General features: G+C 42.5%; 1 protein-coding gene across 1 annotated transcript; it reads right to left on the bottom strand.

Moving 5' to 3' along the window:
* Nucleotides 1–11,107: 11,107 nt before the first annotated feature.
* Nucleotides 11,108–13,893, bottom strand: sem1 (SEM1 26S proteasome subunit). Its single transcript, XM_053446611.1, has 3 exons — nt 13,732–13,893; nt 13,172–13,265; nt 11,108–11,313 (listed from the first exon to the last, which is right to left on the bottom strand). Exons 1-3 carry the CDS (start codon nt 13,805–13,807, stop codon nt 11,271–11,273), a joined length of 213 nt encoding a protein of 70 aa, XP_053302586.1. The 5' UTR covers nt 13,808–13,893; the 3' UTR covers nt 11,108–11,270.
* Nucleotides 13,894–14,973: the final 1,080 nt, after the last annotated feature.

Here is a 14,973-nt window from a genome sequence, read left to right as displayed (position 1 = left end):
AGGTCGCTTGTGGCAGTGGCTTTGTCCTGTTTCCCACTGCTCGGGAATACTTCCACTTTCACTGTCAACTGACGCAAAGCCAGAAAATATCTGAGAAATATATATATATATATATATATATATATATATATATATATCACTTTGTAATTAATGATAAAACTGATGATATGCTACTGTTGCTTTGGAGTCAATCCTGTGTACACCCTCCTGCTGCCATAAATACTGCTGTTGAAAATAATATGCTACAAATTGTCCTCTAACTCCTGTAAGAAAAGAAAAAAGAAAAAGTGGTTTTAGTGCTCTGAACTGTTTGGGGGGGGGGGAGTTTTTAATAAAATTTAGTTTTTGAACATTTTGAGTTTGTTGCTATGAGTGCCTCGGGTAAAGCAGGGATGTCAGGAAGTTCGGATATTGATTACCACTTTGCTACTGCTGAAACACCAACAAACAAGAAGGGGCAAAAACATAACTTCTTTGTTGTTTGTCAGCGCTCAGCCGGATTACGCAAAAACAAATGAATGGATTTCTATTCTACTTGGTGGATGGATGGGAAATGGACCAAAGGCCAGGGCACTGTCTTTTAAGAAATAGTTGACAATAATATGAAAAGCAAAGTCAAATACTACCAAACTAAAAAAATTCTCGAATCCTTAGACAAATAGTCAAAATTACTTTTATGACCCCATACTATTGACTTTGCTGTGTTTAACTCAGTGGGCACACATATTAGAGCTATTCTTTAAAAGTTAAAGTATCTAAAAGTGGAGATTAATGGTTATTTGCCTGTCAGATTAGCTTTATGTTCCCAGTTGGGAGACCCTTAATATTGATGCCGCTAAGCATCGTATTTAGATTTTCACAATTTCATCTGATTCAGACCCGTCATGTGTGAGAAGTTAGATACCTCGCTCATAGACACATGGCTGCTGACCAACACAGTGGCTTTGAACCTGCAGCCACTTAATTATAATCACTTTTCTTTCCCTTTAATCAGGGATTAAATCACCCATTGTGCCACGACAAAACCCTCACACTTGCCAAAAACGAAAATATTCAATAACGTAGGAGAGTCAGCAAAACCACACAGTAGGCAGACTGCCCGGACGGTGCGGGATGAATGAAGACAAATCTGTTTTACATAAAAGACAAATTCTTGAAATCAATACAAAGAAACGATGGTAGAAAGCAGAGAGGTGGAGCCGTTCTAATGAAGTCCTTCTTCTCTCGTCTGATATCCTGTCCTCAGGAGGCACACTTCGACATCTTGTTGTGCTAATACACAGAGGCTAATAAGTCCTCTCTCTATCGGGAAGCACATCTGCAAAACAGAGTTCTAGTCTCTTGTGCACAGACAAAACAATGCCTCTTATGGTCCACTTCCATTTCTCCAATCAGTCGGTTGTCAAACACTATCCTTGGTCATCATACATAATATGCACTGCGTTAAAGTGGCATTCTTGTAAACACCATATCTGTAATAGAGTGTGACAAGCCGCCTTTGTTTACACCATAATAACTGGGTGTTTGAATAACTTCTCAACGGCTTTAAGTAACCAGCCAGACTCACTCTGCTTCCATTCAGCCGTGCGCTCTGATAACCCGGGCTGACGTGTGGCACAGAGTGGACCGCGCGTTATACCAAGCAGTGTCGAGCTGGAGGGGGTGCGGGGGGGGGGGGGGGGGGGGGGGGGGGGGGGGGGGGGAGGGGGGGGGGGAGCCACTTCAGTCGCTTCACCTGCGGTCCCGGGACATGGGGAGGGCATTTCCTGTGGACACACATTTCGGATGCTGTGTATATCCGCTTGTCTCATTATGCAGATGTCGACGTGGGCATCCATAAACATGTGAGACAGTCACACACACACACACACACACACACTATTTGAAGCACCAACTTTGCTTCCTCTGCACACCCTCCCTCTTTTCCATTTGCCGTGAAACCCTCCTAAACCTCAAGGCGGCCTGTCTCCCCCGTAGCTTCTGGATGAATCTGTTTAGTATCTTTCAGTTCGGATGAAGCGCTACACTAACCATGCTTGAGGGCATCTGGATGGGCCGGCGGACCTGGCGGAGCATGGGGGTAGGGGGGGGGGGGCTTTTGAGATGGTCCAGACAGGCCAGCTCTTCTCTTTCACAACAACAAGGACCCACACTGAAGCATGCTCATACCCTGCAACCAGAGAGGGCACAGGGGTCCTCCAGCCTGCCTGGGTCGGGATAAATGAACCCAGATGCTCCCCCCCCCCCCCCCCCCCCCCCCCCGCGCGCTAACGCAGAGCAACCAGGCTGAGGAAATGAGGGCGGGGGAATAGGTGGCAGAAACAGAAAAAGAGGAGGCTTAACTCTTTTTATTCCCCTTCTTCTTCCCCTGGTTGAGGCAGTTGTCCGTCAGATTCCTGCGCTTTTCTCATAGCCACTGATCACAGAGGCCTCATGTCGACGGAGCATTGTGGGAAATGATCGGGGGGGGGGGGGGGGGGGGGGTGTTGTGTTTGAAGGAGAAGCTGAACAGCAGCAAATCTTTAAGTCCTTTCCTGTTCCTCTTCCTGTCAAGCTGCCACCTGGCCTGAGAGTGAAGGAGGGATCCAGAGGAAAGGATGGTTGTGTTTGTCTAAATGACTTAATTGAAGTTCAAGTTGGTGCAGGAAGTTTTAGACTGTAACACGGATTGTGTGATTAAATGGGTTTGAGTGACTTATTCTATAGATGTGGGTTTAGGTCTTTGATCCCTGCACTGCGCCTTATCTAATACAATCTAAGTCCCTCTAAAACCACAGTGTGGATTTCATACCTCGGTTTTGTACAGATCAACAAACACAAAAAAGGATCTGCCAAAATGTCAAACTATTAAGAAGACAAGACAATGTTTGTCTGTTGCCACTCACGTAACGTTTGAATTCTGCTGATGTTTAGTAAATTTTTTACAGCTCATCTACACTGGCGTCGACCATTTTCGCCAAAAGTTCTCGCACGTCGTTGTCTTTCCAAGTTGACATCTCCTTCTCTGTATTCTACTTTCCTGACAATCCTTTTTCATCCTGAGATATCTGTATTCCTCCAGTTTTGCATTATCAACAACGCCCTCTAGCAGGAATTTTTCCAGAAAATGTCCGGAGCAACTTACATTTTGTTTTCCACATATAGCCCTGCAAAGTTCACTCAGAAGTGGGTGAGGTAAAACTGAAAAAAAAAGAAAAAAAAATATCTGCACAAAAACACCAGAATGCAGATGCATTTATTTTCCTATTTACTCTCTTTTTTTTGCAGTGGCGCTTCAAAGCTTCTCCTCCACTACAGACTGTGGTACGTTCCTCACCAGGGACCTCAGGAGTAACCTGTGTCACTACCAATCTGCCAGGCTCCCCTGATGCCATCCAGATGCCCCATCCTGAAACACACACCGGCCTCTTTGTTTGCACCACTTGAGGTTTTCGGAGCCACACTGGACATGCACTAACACATATACAGATGCACACACAGTCGCATCGATTCACGGGTATACAGACACACACTTTCTAACCGACGCAGATGTTGGGATACTCCACAAGCTCACCCGCACGCCCACGCTCACAAACCACCCCCTGTCTGAGCTAAGATGCAGAACTGGGAAATCAACGACAAATTTCCCATTTCGTTTCGCTAAGTCTCGCCTGCTCTAGCTCACTCCTAACCTACCTTGCCACGTCGGAAGACCAGGAGTTAAATTAGAGAGGACTACATTTCCTGAAGTGAAATGACTGTCAACTCAGCTTTGCGCCCTCATCCCAGAAGAGTGCAAGAGGAACAACTCAGTCCTTCCATTCGGTTTTTTTCCAGCTGAACAGCAAACAGCCTTTGAACTATCAAAGGCGGCAGCAAAAAAGAGAAGGCATCACTCCAAAAATTAACTATGAAATAAAAGTTAAGTTAATTGAGTCTGTGTTTGATCTTACAAATGTTGTAGTGAGACAGCAGTGTGCAGCTCCTGTGTCTGTCAGCATGGCCATTAGGAAGTGCTGACATCTATCTGATTAGGATGACGAAACACCAAGCACCTGTGTGAGTGTGTGTCTGTCCCTGCTTTACCAAATGCCATTCACATCTCCTCTTCTGTGTAAGTGTAGTGTGTAAGTGCTTAGTATTAATGTGTTGTCTGTGCATGTGTAGTTACACTTTGCATGTGGGTGTTCTTTGTACATTTGAGTGAAAGTTAGTCTGTTGCATTTTTGTTCTCGCACAGCTGTGTGTGTGTGTGTGTCTGTGTGTGTGTGTGTGCGCGTGTGTGCGGATGACAGGGTGCATGCCTGCGTGGTGTGCTGGCCGGCTGTCCCGCCTTGAGGGGAGATAAATGGCTGAGTGTTGTTGTTGTCCAGAGAGCAGACACTCAGACAGCCGCTCACACATGATTAATTGTTTCCTTGTTGGGACTGGGACCAGTTGACTGTGTCTGGGCCAAGGCCTCCCACCCAGACGTGCGTGTGTGTGAGGGAGCGAGAAAAGAGAGTGACGAAAGGCAAGGACAGTAAAAGAGAGCGGGAGAACATATTGCGTCCTCTTTTATGAGTTTGTCTGTCATTGCGCTCTCTTTTCGAACATGTGCTTTTGTTTTGAACCCGGCCACACAGTGCAGTGGTGACGTTCTCGGCTGGATGCAGTGAAGATGATCGATGGGAATTAGGGGGCGGGAATTTGTCCTTGTGTTTTATGTCCACTTGAATTGAATTGTACGATGTTAAAGATCTTTAATGGCCTTTTTCCTGCAATTGTTTCCCTCCCTCGCGTGGTTATGATGCAGACACCAAAGTGTTTAATTAACCGAGTTCTAATTACTTGATCCAAGTGAAGGAAGCTCTAGCTATCGCCTTGAATCACGCAGGTTGCACATTGATTTCTCATAGGTCAATACGGCTCCGGTTGATCTACAGTGATGCTGGGTTTCCTGGAATCGCATGAGTGAGCCTGATGATTGATTAATTACAATTATCAGAGGCCTGATAATTCACCGGAGATGATAACACCATCAAGCATGCTTTACTGCTCGGACGGGAAAAAAAGCCCTCTCCGGTGTCTAAATTGTCCCCCCTGTTAATTTCTCTTCCTTCACTGTCCATTGCTTTTAAGTGCAGCGGGACAGACGGGTGGCTGATCCAGTGTGTTCAAATATCGGAGGCTGGGGGGGGTGGATGAGGGGGTAAAAAACCGGGAGTGAGAATAGACAACAAACTCCCTAATTGCCAGGTATCTCGGGCAAACGGGAAGGAAGCGCAGCGGGGGGTGTTGTTGCCACAGACGTCACGGTTAAAAACACGCTGCCATCCTCGCAGGGCCGTTCGGCTCGGTTGCACATTGCGGTTTAATGATAGCGTGGAGATGACTCACATGCAGCACTGATTCACTTTACATTAGACCCTTAATCACAGCAGCAATTCCCCCCCATTGTGTTGGTAAAAGTACTGGACTCCACCACGACTGCGTGTTAAATAGATGCAAAACATTTACTCAGTGAGAGTTCTACCTCAGACAGGTTTTATGGTTTAATTGGTGTGTTCATGGAAGAATAAAGCGCTACTTTACAGCATATGTTTTTTGTTTTTTTTCCCTCACGTTTCCATCGTGTCCATTTAAACAACGCTTTTTGCAGACAGAGTATACGCAGTAGCAATCAGGGATGGTGGCCGCAGTAGCGACGGGTCAATCAAGTAAATCTCAGCTGTCAATCATGAGGTTTCAACCGTTATCATAGGATCAAATAACTTTTTTAAACCAAAGCCATCAAACATGATCAGTGTTTGGTCCTTATCCCATCGGCTAAAATCGAGGAGGCGATGGAAACGCTTTGGCTTCACTTTTGAGGAGTAGACATATTGTCCATCATTATAAATGTGTAATCTAGCTAAAACTATAACGTTTAATGTTTTACTTCAGACATTTGAATATATATTTCAGTGTGACTTGATCATCTCAAATCATGGCTTGCGGTCTTGATTATTATTATTAGTAGGTTATTATAAACTAGCATGTACCGTATTTTTTTTTGTCGCTTTGGTGAAATTATACATTTATCTGTCGAAGACCTGCAGGACGGTTCGTGTCATGAACAGCCCGGCTGAAACAGGGCACTCGTAATCCGTCCTGACATCAAACCAGAATCGTGTTTTCATAGTGACTCAAGCACCGGGGATAGCGTTAAACTGAAACATACCCATCTGTTTCTTTCTGTGTGCCAACATGTCAGACCGGTTTAAATTTCCGGCAGGTTTAAGTGACAGTGAGGCCGCTGCGTGATCCCGTACCGTCTGAACTATCCAGTGTCATGTTCACATGCTCAAATGAGTTTATCCTCATTTTCAGCTGGGATTTGATGACGCCAGAAAAACACTGAAATTTCATTGAAAAGCATGAAATGTAATATGAATATTGTATCCGCTAGTTGTGTAGGTGGAGTAAAACCTTTTCCATTTTATGTCTTTATGGTACCCTTCAACCACAAGTATGACATTTTGGGTCAGAGTATGGAGCTTGGTGCTCAGGGTGGAGCCGTGTATAGGTTTCTACAGATTAAAGAGAATACTGTCAGTTTATGCTATTTTCTGGATTTTGGATATTGACATGATGTGTGTAGAATCTACGGTGACAAAGCAAACACACGGGGCAGCCTTCATCACACAAGTAAAGAAAGGTTCAGAAACAGCTTGACATCTTGGTTATCATGCTCTTTCCCCAACTGATGGAAAGATTGTAGAATGATACAACTCTCATATCTGTCCAGTAAAGATGAAGCTAAAGCTACTAACCAGCTAACTAGGGTAAGCATTGGAGCTGGGGGGAAGCAGCAAGCATGGCTCTGTCAAAATGACAGAGACAAAAAATTACTTGAAAAAATGACAATGGACAATGTCTCAGAAGGTCATGTGCCAAACTACTTTTTGGCAGCAACCACGTTATATAAAGATAGAGATGACCCCTCCCCAAATATGAAGCCAAAATGTCTCAATTGCCACGTGTATGTCATACATTTCTCCTCCATGTTAATTGATGGGACATGGAGGGAAAATGTAGCGACTTGCAATAACTGCATTCAATCCTGAGGATACAAACCTAGAACAGCAAGAATCAAGTAAGTCCAATTTGCTTCAAAAAAGCCAAACTACAAGTGCAAGTGCAAGTGCAACTGATCTCAAAACCGTTTTTTTTTTTTTTGCTTTCCTGATGTCAATGGGGAGCTCGTTCCACCAGTTCCGAGCCAGGACAGCAAACAGTCGTGTTTTGGGGGATTTTGTCTTTATACAGTCTCTGTCTGGACCGCAGAGTTTATGCTAAGCTAAATTCAGCAAACCGATAGCAGGCACTTTCCCAGAATGACCTGTTATCTTCTGACTCATTACAATTTTTTCATTTCAACTGTCCTGAGAGAATATCTACAATCAAGGAAACAAACTATTAAATTCATTATTCCTTACATTTATTTTGCATCAGCATATGTACATGTTATATTCCCATGCTCATTTTTATACAAATACTTTATATAAAAAGATTCAAATGTTATTTCTCTGTGCACATTACAGGATTTGTATAATTTTTCCATTGGTTTCTTCTGATCACAAAGAAAAGGGGGGGAACCCATCGAGGACAACACAGGATCAATTTGATGAGGATGAATGGGGTTGAAAAACTAGCCTGTGGTCAATCCACACTGGTTAATTGAGGCAGTTAGGGGAGAACAGACTTAAAAGCCCCAGTCCTCCTTGACACTGATGGCTGTCCTATAAGGGGACCTCGGGTCTTTTGATAGGGCACTCGACAGCGTCCTTTGGGGCTGTTTCACCTACCACAATAAACAGGCAGCCCTTTGTCACCGGGAGCAGGGGGGTCTGGAGGGGTGCTCCTCGTTATTATTTTCTAAAGTAATTATACCTTATTATCTGTGTTTACTTTAGCGGGGGTGCTAGTGTGCAGGTGTGGGCCATTCGGCGGTGGGGTTGGCAGTCTCTCTGGTGAACGCACCCCTGAGTGTCTTTTTTTTTTTTTTTTAACTCTCTCCCCTCCATCTTTACTTGGAGGTTTTGGGGGGGGGTTTTGGTAGTAGTATTGAAGCCCCTCTGCTAATTTCAGCCCAACAAAAGAAACGTGCAATTAGGGCTATTATAGTAGCAGCTGCATGCTTCCTAGCTGTGCAGTGACAGCTTCATCTTCACCCCGGCTCAGCGGCGGAGGGAATGGAGAGGGGAGACGCAGAGAGAGCAGGGCCTGCAGCGGCGGGGAGAGAGCTGGAACGGTCACAGTAAACTCCAGTGTGTGCAGAATAGAGCGGAATATGCTGCCTGGGAGGCTGGTGTGTTTCTTCAGTGGAGACACAGCAGGGCCTCTCGCCCACAGGCTCGTGGGGCTCGAGAACAATGGATCTGCCATCTCCCAACATGAAGTATTATGAAATGGTGCTCACCGCAGTTCCATTGACTGCGTTGCCGCACCGACTCATGTGGTCTTCGAGCTGCGTGGGTATAAAGGAAAATGATTTGCAATTAAGAATATGCTTTTCAAGGAATCCGGACTTTCAGAAAAGAGTCAGTTTACAGAATTTGCTGCATTCTGTTGTTGCCATGAGTGACACAGAAAAGGATCTGGGGAAAGTGGGACGCGTGTCTTTGATTTCTGTCGGAAGACCAAACTTCCTATTGCTAACAAAAGGACACGGAACTGCCATTTAATAAAAGAATAATCCACTGTTAATGGTTTCGTAAGATTTAAAAAATATACACAATTTGTTATCGCTCTCCCTCAATTGAGGGGGTCGATACATGTCGAGCTGAATCATGTGGGTCACAAAAGAAGGACAAAAATGCTTGGCCAAATTGAAGTCATCACTAGATGGGTTCAAAGAACGAGTGGAGACACTGAAAAGGCTGGCGATCGTGGGGGCTGAATACTGAGGGCCCATCGAGGCCCTCGCGGCGTCAAACACAAGGGACCAATCTTATGCTTTCAGCACAAACAAAATGGTCACAGGTCCTCCTCTGTTGCTCTCACTTACCGATTCTCTCACTCCACTGACTCCGCAACCCTTAGAATAATCATCTGGCGCAGGGCCCCTTGGTTCCAGGGACATAAATAGGCCTTAGTGTCCCATATGGATGAGTCAGATCAGATCACTTATTTCCTGCAGAGCTGGCGAAATGTTTATTTTCTTTATTGACACATATATCAGTGGGAGCCGGAGCATCGTCTCTCAAACGCAATCTAGGCCGTGCACTCAGGAGAGCTGTCGGGTTGTAATATGCAGTTGATTGGGATAATAACCAGTAGTAAACAGGGATTCTGTGTTTTCCCAGAAGAGATCGAGAGACTGTCAGATGCTTGTCAGCGTGCTTGCAGTTGCCAACAGTTAAACGCAAAGGCTTGGGCAAACAGATTTCCACTTCTTACTTTTCCAGCCTTTAATGCCAAAATCTGAGCACAACACTTTGAAGTGCAGAAGAACTCTTTCCAAGTACTAACACGTGCAAAGCAGCAAACAGTGAACAAGCACCACAAGGGGAGAGCACAGGAACCTGGAATGAAAGGCCACACACAGGCACAAGGCAGCGATGGAAACATATCCTCACATAAAAGACCAGCCTCATAAGATGCAATACTTACATAAAAAAACGTATTGTATTCAAATTCTACTGTTTAATTGTTAGAAACTGCCGTGATTCATACGACCCTTTCTTTTTTTGTGTTAAGGATTATTTTTTTTTTGTCAACTTGGGGTTTTCCACTCTTTACAAGCAGGAAGAGTGAAGGGAAGCACAGCCAGTTCTTAGCTAAATTTGTAGAATTGTTATATTAAGTAAACTAGTAAATAGATGGGAAAAGTATTTTTTATGTCATAATTTTAAGGATTTGTGTTAAATGATAAAGTAAACCAGTTTAATTTGAATAATCGTGCTTGTTTCTCATGCAGATCCTCTCGTTTCTGGTATTTTGATGAGTTAAGTTGAAATTTCTGTGAAGGCAGTCTTTTTTTTATGAATTCATACTTTTATATACAAACACTATACAGAAAACCCGTATTGCCATTTGAATAACAGCTTAAATGTCTCCTTCTCTTGCTTCTTCATGAGATGCATTGCATTACAGTGTATGAACACTTATGTGAAGCGAACAACTCATGACATTTAGGCTTTAATGTATTTTACATATAAAACTTGACAAATTTGATAAATTTAACAAATATATAAATGTATTGATTTGATGAAAGTTTCACAAAAGGGAAATAATTATTGTGCTTGATTATTGTAGTTAAGTTGCCGTATTTAAGTTACTTTCCTCTTCTATGGGATGAAGTTATATATTGTTTTCACGCTGGAAACTGCTTTCATAGCATTGGTCTTACTGGCATCCATTTCACCTCATTAGGACCCTGGGACTGAGAGTCGACAAAACACTGAGAGAAATCATTTTGCCGGGGGAGTGTGGAGGGGATAAATTGGCCTCTGGTTCAGTACGAGAGTCCCCGCTGTGCCAAGCGGAAGAGAAGGGCCTGGCTGGCAGTAGGGGCAGGCCCAGGCAAGGCAGGCTGGGAGACCGCATGCTGAGACCCCCTCCCTGCCTCTGACAAACACGGCAGTGGATAATCTCTCCTTCAGGGACTCGGCCCAGCACTGTGGGGCTGAGAGGAAAGGGGGATGTCATACAGCACAGGGCAAAGGAGCTGCCTTGTGTGTAGAATGCATCACAAGTACTCAGACACACTTGTTTGCATTGTGCACACTTCCACTGCGCACGTCTAACATACATCTTCTTTACGGCTTGTGTATACTTTCTGTCTTCCTCTCACGTGGAGACATCGCATTGACACTCAATAAAAGGAAGCATAAGTAAATACAGGGTTGCTTCAAAATATTAGCTCTTGAACTTGAGCAATATCGTCCAAAATAAAAGCTCCACGTGACCCAGGTTCATAAGACGTCCATTTGCAGGAAGGCTGTTGACTCAGCAGCTCCTTACAAAGACAGTAAATTACAGATATCAAACCCTGAGGAGTCTTCCATACAGATATAGTAAATGCAAAGTTTTAGATTTAGAAAAATCTGCTTCAATCCTAGGCTAAACATCTGCAGTATTGTTGGTCAGTAAAACAATTGAATGAACTTTAATCTCCAAACTGTTTAATTTTTTCCATATTTCTTACAAAAAAGAAACAAATTCACGTCGTCAAATATCTTCCGGTGATGTGTGGTCTACCGGTTCTATTCAAACAGAAATGTCCATATCCACTGTCATCGTATACATAGAGGCCACGCCAGTCGCTATGATGTCTCCATTTTGTAACCATGTTTTTCCAGCTCGGCTCTGCGGGGGGGAAAAAGAAAAATAGAAAAATCAAGTCAGAGATGATTACAGGTGGGTGGCTGAAGCATAAGTACCCTCTATTGATTGTGAGAACCATTAAGAGATGGGAGTGAAAAAATGCATATAAATATTGCATAATGTGTGCAGCTATGGATTTGATGATTACATATATATGGGAGCTGTGTGCCCTTTAACAATAATGATATCTTTAAGAAATAGCTTAATAGCATATCTGTCATAATTGGCCTAAATAAAACAATAGCATATTACTGTCTGGAGTGTACTCCAATAAAAACAGACCAGCCACTTTTCTATCAAGTTATTGATTATTCAATAAGAGCGAGAGTTAAACCGTTGAAGCAGAACAGATCCTATCATGAAACTTTGATTATATAAAAGGCAAGTAAAGGGGGACATGTGTGATTTCTTCTGTATTTGTCTTAAAATCTGGATCTCGTCTTCATCTAAGACAAAAACAACTAATTAAATTGAACTGTTTGTGATCGTTGAATTGTCCTTGTCCGTAATGAATATATTATTCAAACATTAACAGTGCAGGTTGAAAAATGTATTCAAACCACTTGATTTATGATATACAAAAGCTAATCAATGTCTTAATATTAATATTAATATTAAGTTAATATTATTAATATTAAGTTCAGCCAATGCTCAGTAAGGAAAAAACAACCTAAAAGCTTAAATAATCCAGAGCAGGTTAACATCAACCTCCTTGAGTCGACCATTTGTAAATCCTGCTGCATGATCGCATGATGAAGGCTGCTGCTCTCCTTAACTCACTGTAGTGAGGCCTGACATTTGCTGGAGAAACCTCAACACTCCACAACACTTCAGGAGCATTATTTTCTTACTGATGAAACAAAGGCTGAATTGTCTGTGAAAAACAGAAGCTCTACCTGTGGAGTAAAAGGGGCACTTTATACCAACATGAAAACAGCATCATGACAGTGAAGTAGACCGGAATAGCTCAACACCATGAAGAGGAAAACTTATTCTAAAGTTTATAATGGAATGATACAGAAAGTCAGTCGATATTCGAAATGTTGTTGGCTCTTTCTGTCATTTTGTGATTCTAAATACTAATATATATTGAATAAGTAGTAACAATTCTTACATTCTAGTGTGCACTACAAGCTGACTAGATCATCAACTTTAATAAATTTAAATCAAGTTTACTTGTATTGGCCCAGTCAGAGAACAGAACTTCACCCAGTAGAGATGCTGTGGAATGTTCACATCAGACAACCTAAAAATATTTGAACTGTTCTGAAGGAAGAACTGTTCTCCTGTGCATTTCTGATCCACAAGGACAGAAAGTATTTGTTTGAGGTTAAAGCTGATAAATTAGGTTCTGGTCAGATACTTACTCCAGGGGTTCACCTATTTGTTTCTATTAAATAAGTAAGCATTTTTGCAGAGTTTTATATGCGATTTGTTATATACATTTTCCAATTTGAAGAGTGTTATTTTGTTGCCTCTGACTGCTGCTGAAAACATTAATACAAAAATGAAATCTCACAATAAAGATGATTAAAAAGTATAAACTTAAGTGAATATTCCTTCAACTGCAAAAACAAAAAAAAAAACTATAATACTCAAGCTGTGTCCAAGTGTTTTGTTTGTCAAAGGAAAAAAGTTGTGGATTGGAGGCCTGAGCAAAACAGCTCATGATCAGTGAGTAATTTGACCTGAGCACATCTATATATAAACACAATCTCTTGTTTGTTATTCCTCACTCACACATTCTTATTAACGCTCATTTAAAAACTAAAGCTTGACGAAACAACTATGATTGAGACCGTGAACGTGGTTGATCGATCTGTAGTTGTTCTCCGTTTACCTCAGCTGATTTGAGAAATCATCTTCTACGTTGTCATCGTCCCAGTTGTCTTCCCAAACATGAGCATCCTCATCTTCATCCAGCCCCGTCCAATCTGTGGAGAGCAGGCGGGGGAAACAACGTCATCAAACTACACAAATAAATACTCTATAAACATTAGTATGAAATTCTCAAACACGGGACATGAATGTCAAACAACACAAATCAGGCGTTTACCTGAGTGGATAACACTTCAGACTGTTAGCTATGCTACCACCATGCTAGGTAGCTAGCAGTCGTTAGCAAGAGAAACAAACGAACATATGCAGGTCGAAATGGGGAGGACGAACTAAAGACAATTTAAATAAAGTACAGACACCTTAAATCAGTGGAGACTCGTACTATCAATACATTCAGATGGTTAAAGCGGCAGACTATGGCTACCGATAAGTTTGCTAGCTAATGCTAATGCTAGCTCGGCCCTGGCTAGCTGAGTCACTGCTGCGGGGCCCAGCTCTGAAAACAACGTCAGTTCGCTCATAGCACGTAAAACAAGACACGGTGACATGTGTGATATTTACCCTCCGCTGGGAACTCTTCAAACTCATCGTCCTCCTCCAGTAAACCCAGGTCCACGGTCTGCTTCTTCTCCGACATGTTAGCGCTGCTGTCTCTCTGTGCGTGTGTTGCTGTTGTGAATGAATGGCTCCCTCCTAGCTTACGCCTGCTACGTCAGAGATGTTCGAGAATGTGGAAGTTGCGTAAACTGCGCAAAAACAGGAGCAGGAGCCAACGCTCTGTCCGAGGCACGATGAGGCTAGTGTCTACGGTGGCCGAGAGAGAACAACACATGCAAATATATGGAAAACAAATGAATAAATCATCTTCATCAAAGTAACAACACGATGCAAAAAGTCTCAACAACAGCAAATTTAGAAACTAGCTACATATATTTTTTTTTTACCGGTGTCTGAACAATTATCCAACCACTTTGAAATAACCTACAATTAAATGTCTTAATATGTACATTTTGTCTCAACCGCATATCATTTTGTGTACATATATTTAGTTTTGTCTGTCTATTTCTGTTGTGTTTAGTGTACTTGCCTTTTTGTATTTGCACATGGAGTTGGGAGAAGCACAATTTCGGTCTGCTTTGAACTTCTTGTTGTGTGGTCTGAGTGACAATAAATAGCTTTGACTTTAACTGTTTTAAAAACGCATACAGACATTACTTCCCTACTTCCAAAAACCACATTGGTAATTTAGTGTCGTCTCAGTTACGGCCCTTATGATGAAATTATTTTGTGTCAGTTCATTGAAGCTGAAGACCTCCACCAGCACATCCCCTTCAACTGGGACTGTGTGTTCGAGAGTTCCCCTAGTTCCTCCTGGTAGGTTTTGTGTTGTTTACCTGTAGAGCAGGGGCGATATAAATAGCTATATAACAAAAGTCCAACATAAATATCAATGTATTTATTATTCATTGTACAGCACAGTGAGGTAAATACCACAACCTTCATTATGGAGAAAAAATAATGATGGGAAGTTGGATTTCCCACATAAATTTGGTTGTAACTTTAAGATAAGTCATAAAAAAGGACTTTATAAGTCTATCACCTGGGCTTTTTGTTTGACATGAAAGCCTTTTCAAAAAACTATGCAGACCAGACCCTGATCAGTGCAGAGCTTTACAGATAAAACCAGAACTGCTTGTTTCCCAGTTTTCAGCACGGTTGGTTTTCGATAACAGTGGTTTTACATTGGAAGCGTGGAGCAATAACAGAGAACTGTTTCTCTCTGCCTCTCCGAATTTCTCTCCT

Source organism: Pleuronectes platessa, chromosome 18 (assembly GCF_947347685.1).
Source record: "Pleuronectes platessa chromosome 18, fPlePla1.1, whole genome shotgun sequence".
Taxonomy (NCBI): domain Eukaryota; kingdom Metazoa; phylum Chordata; class Actinopteri; order Pleuronectiformes; family Pleuronectidae; genus Pleuronectes; species Pleuronectes platessa.
This window is presented reverse-complemented; position numbering and strand designations above follow the sequence as displayed.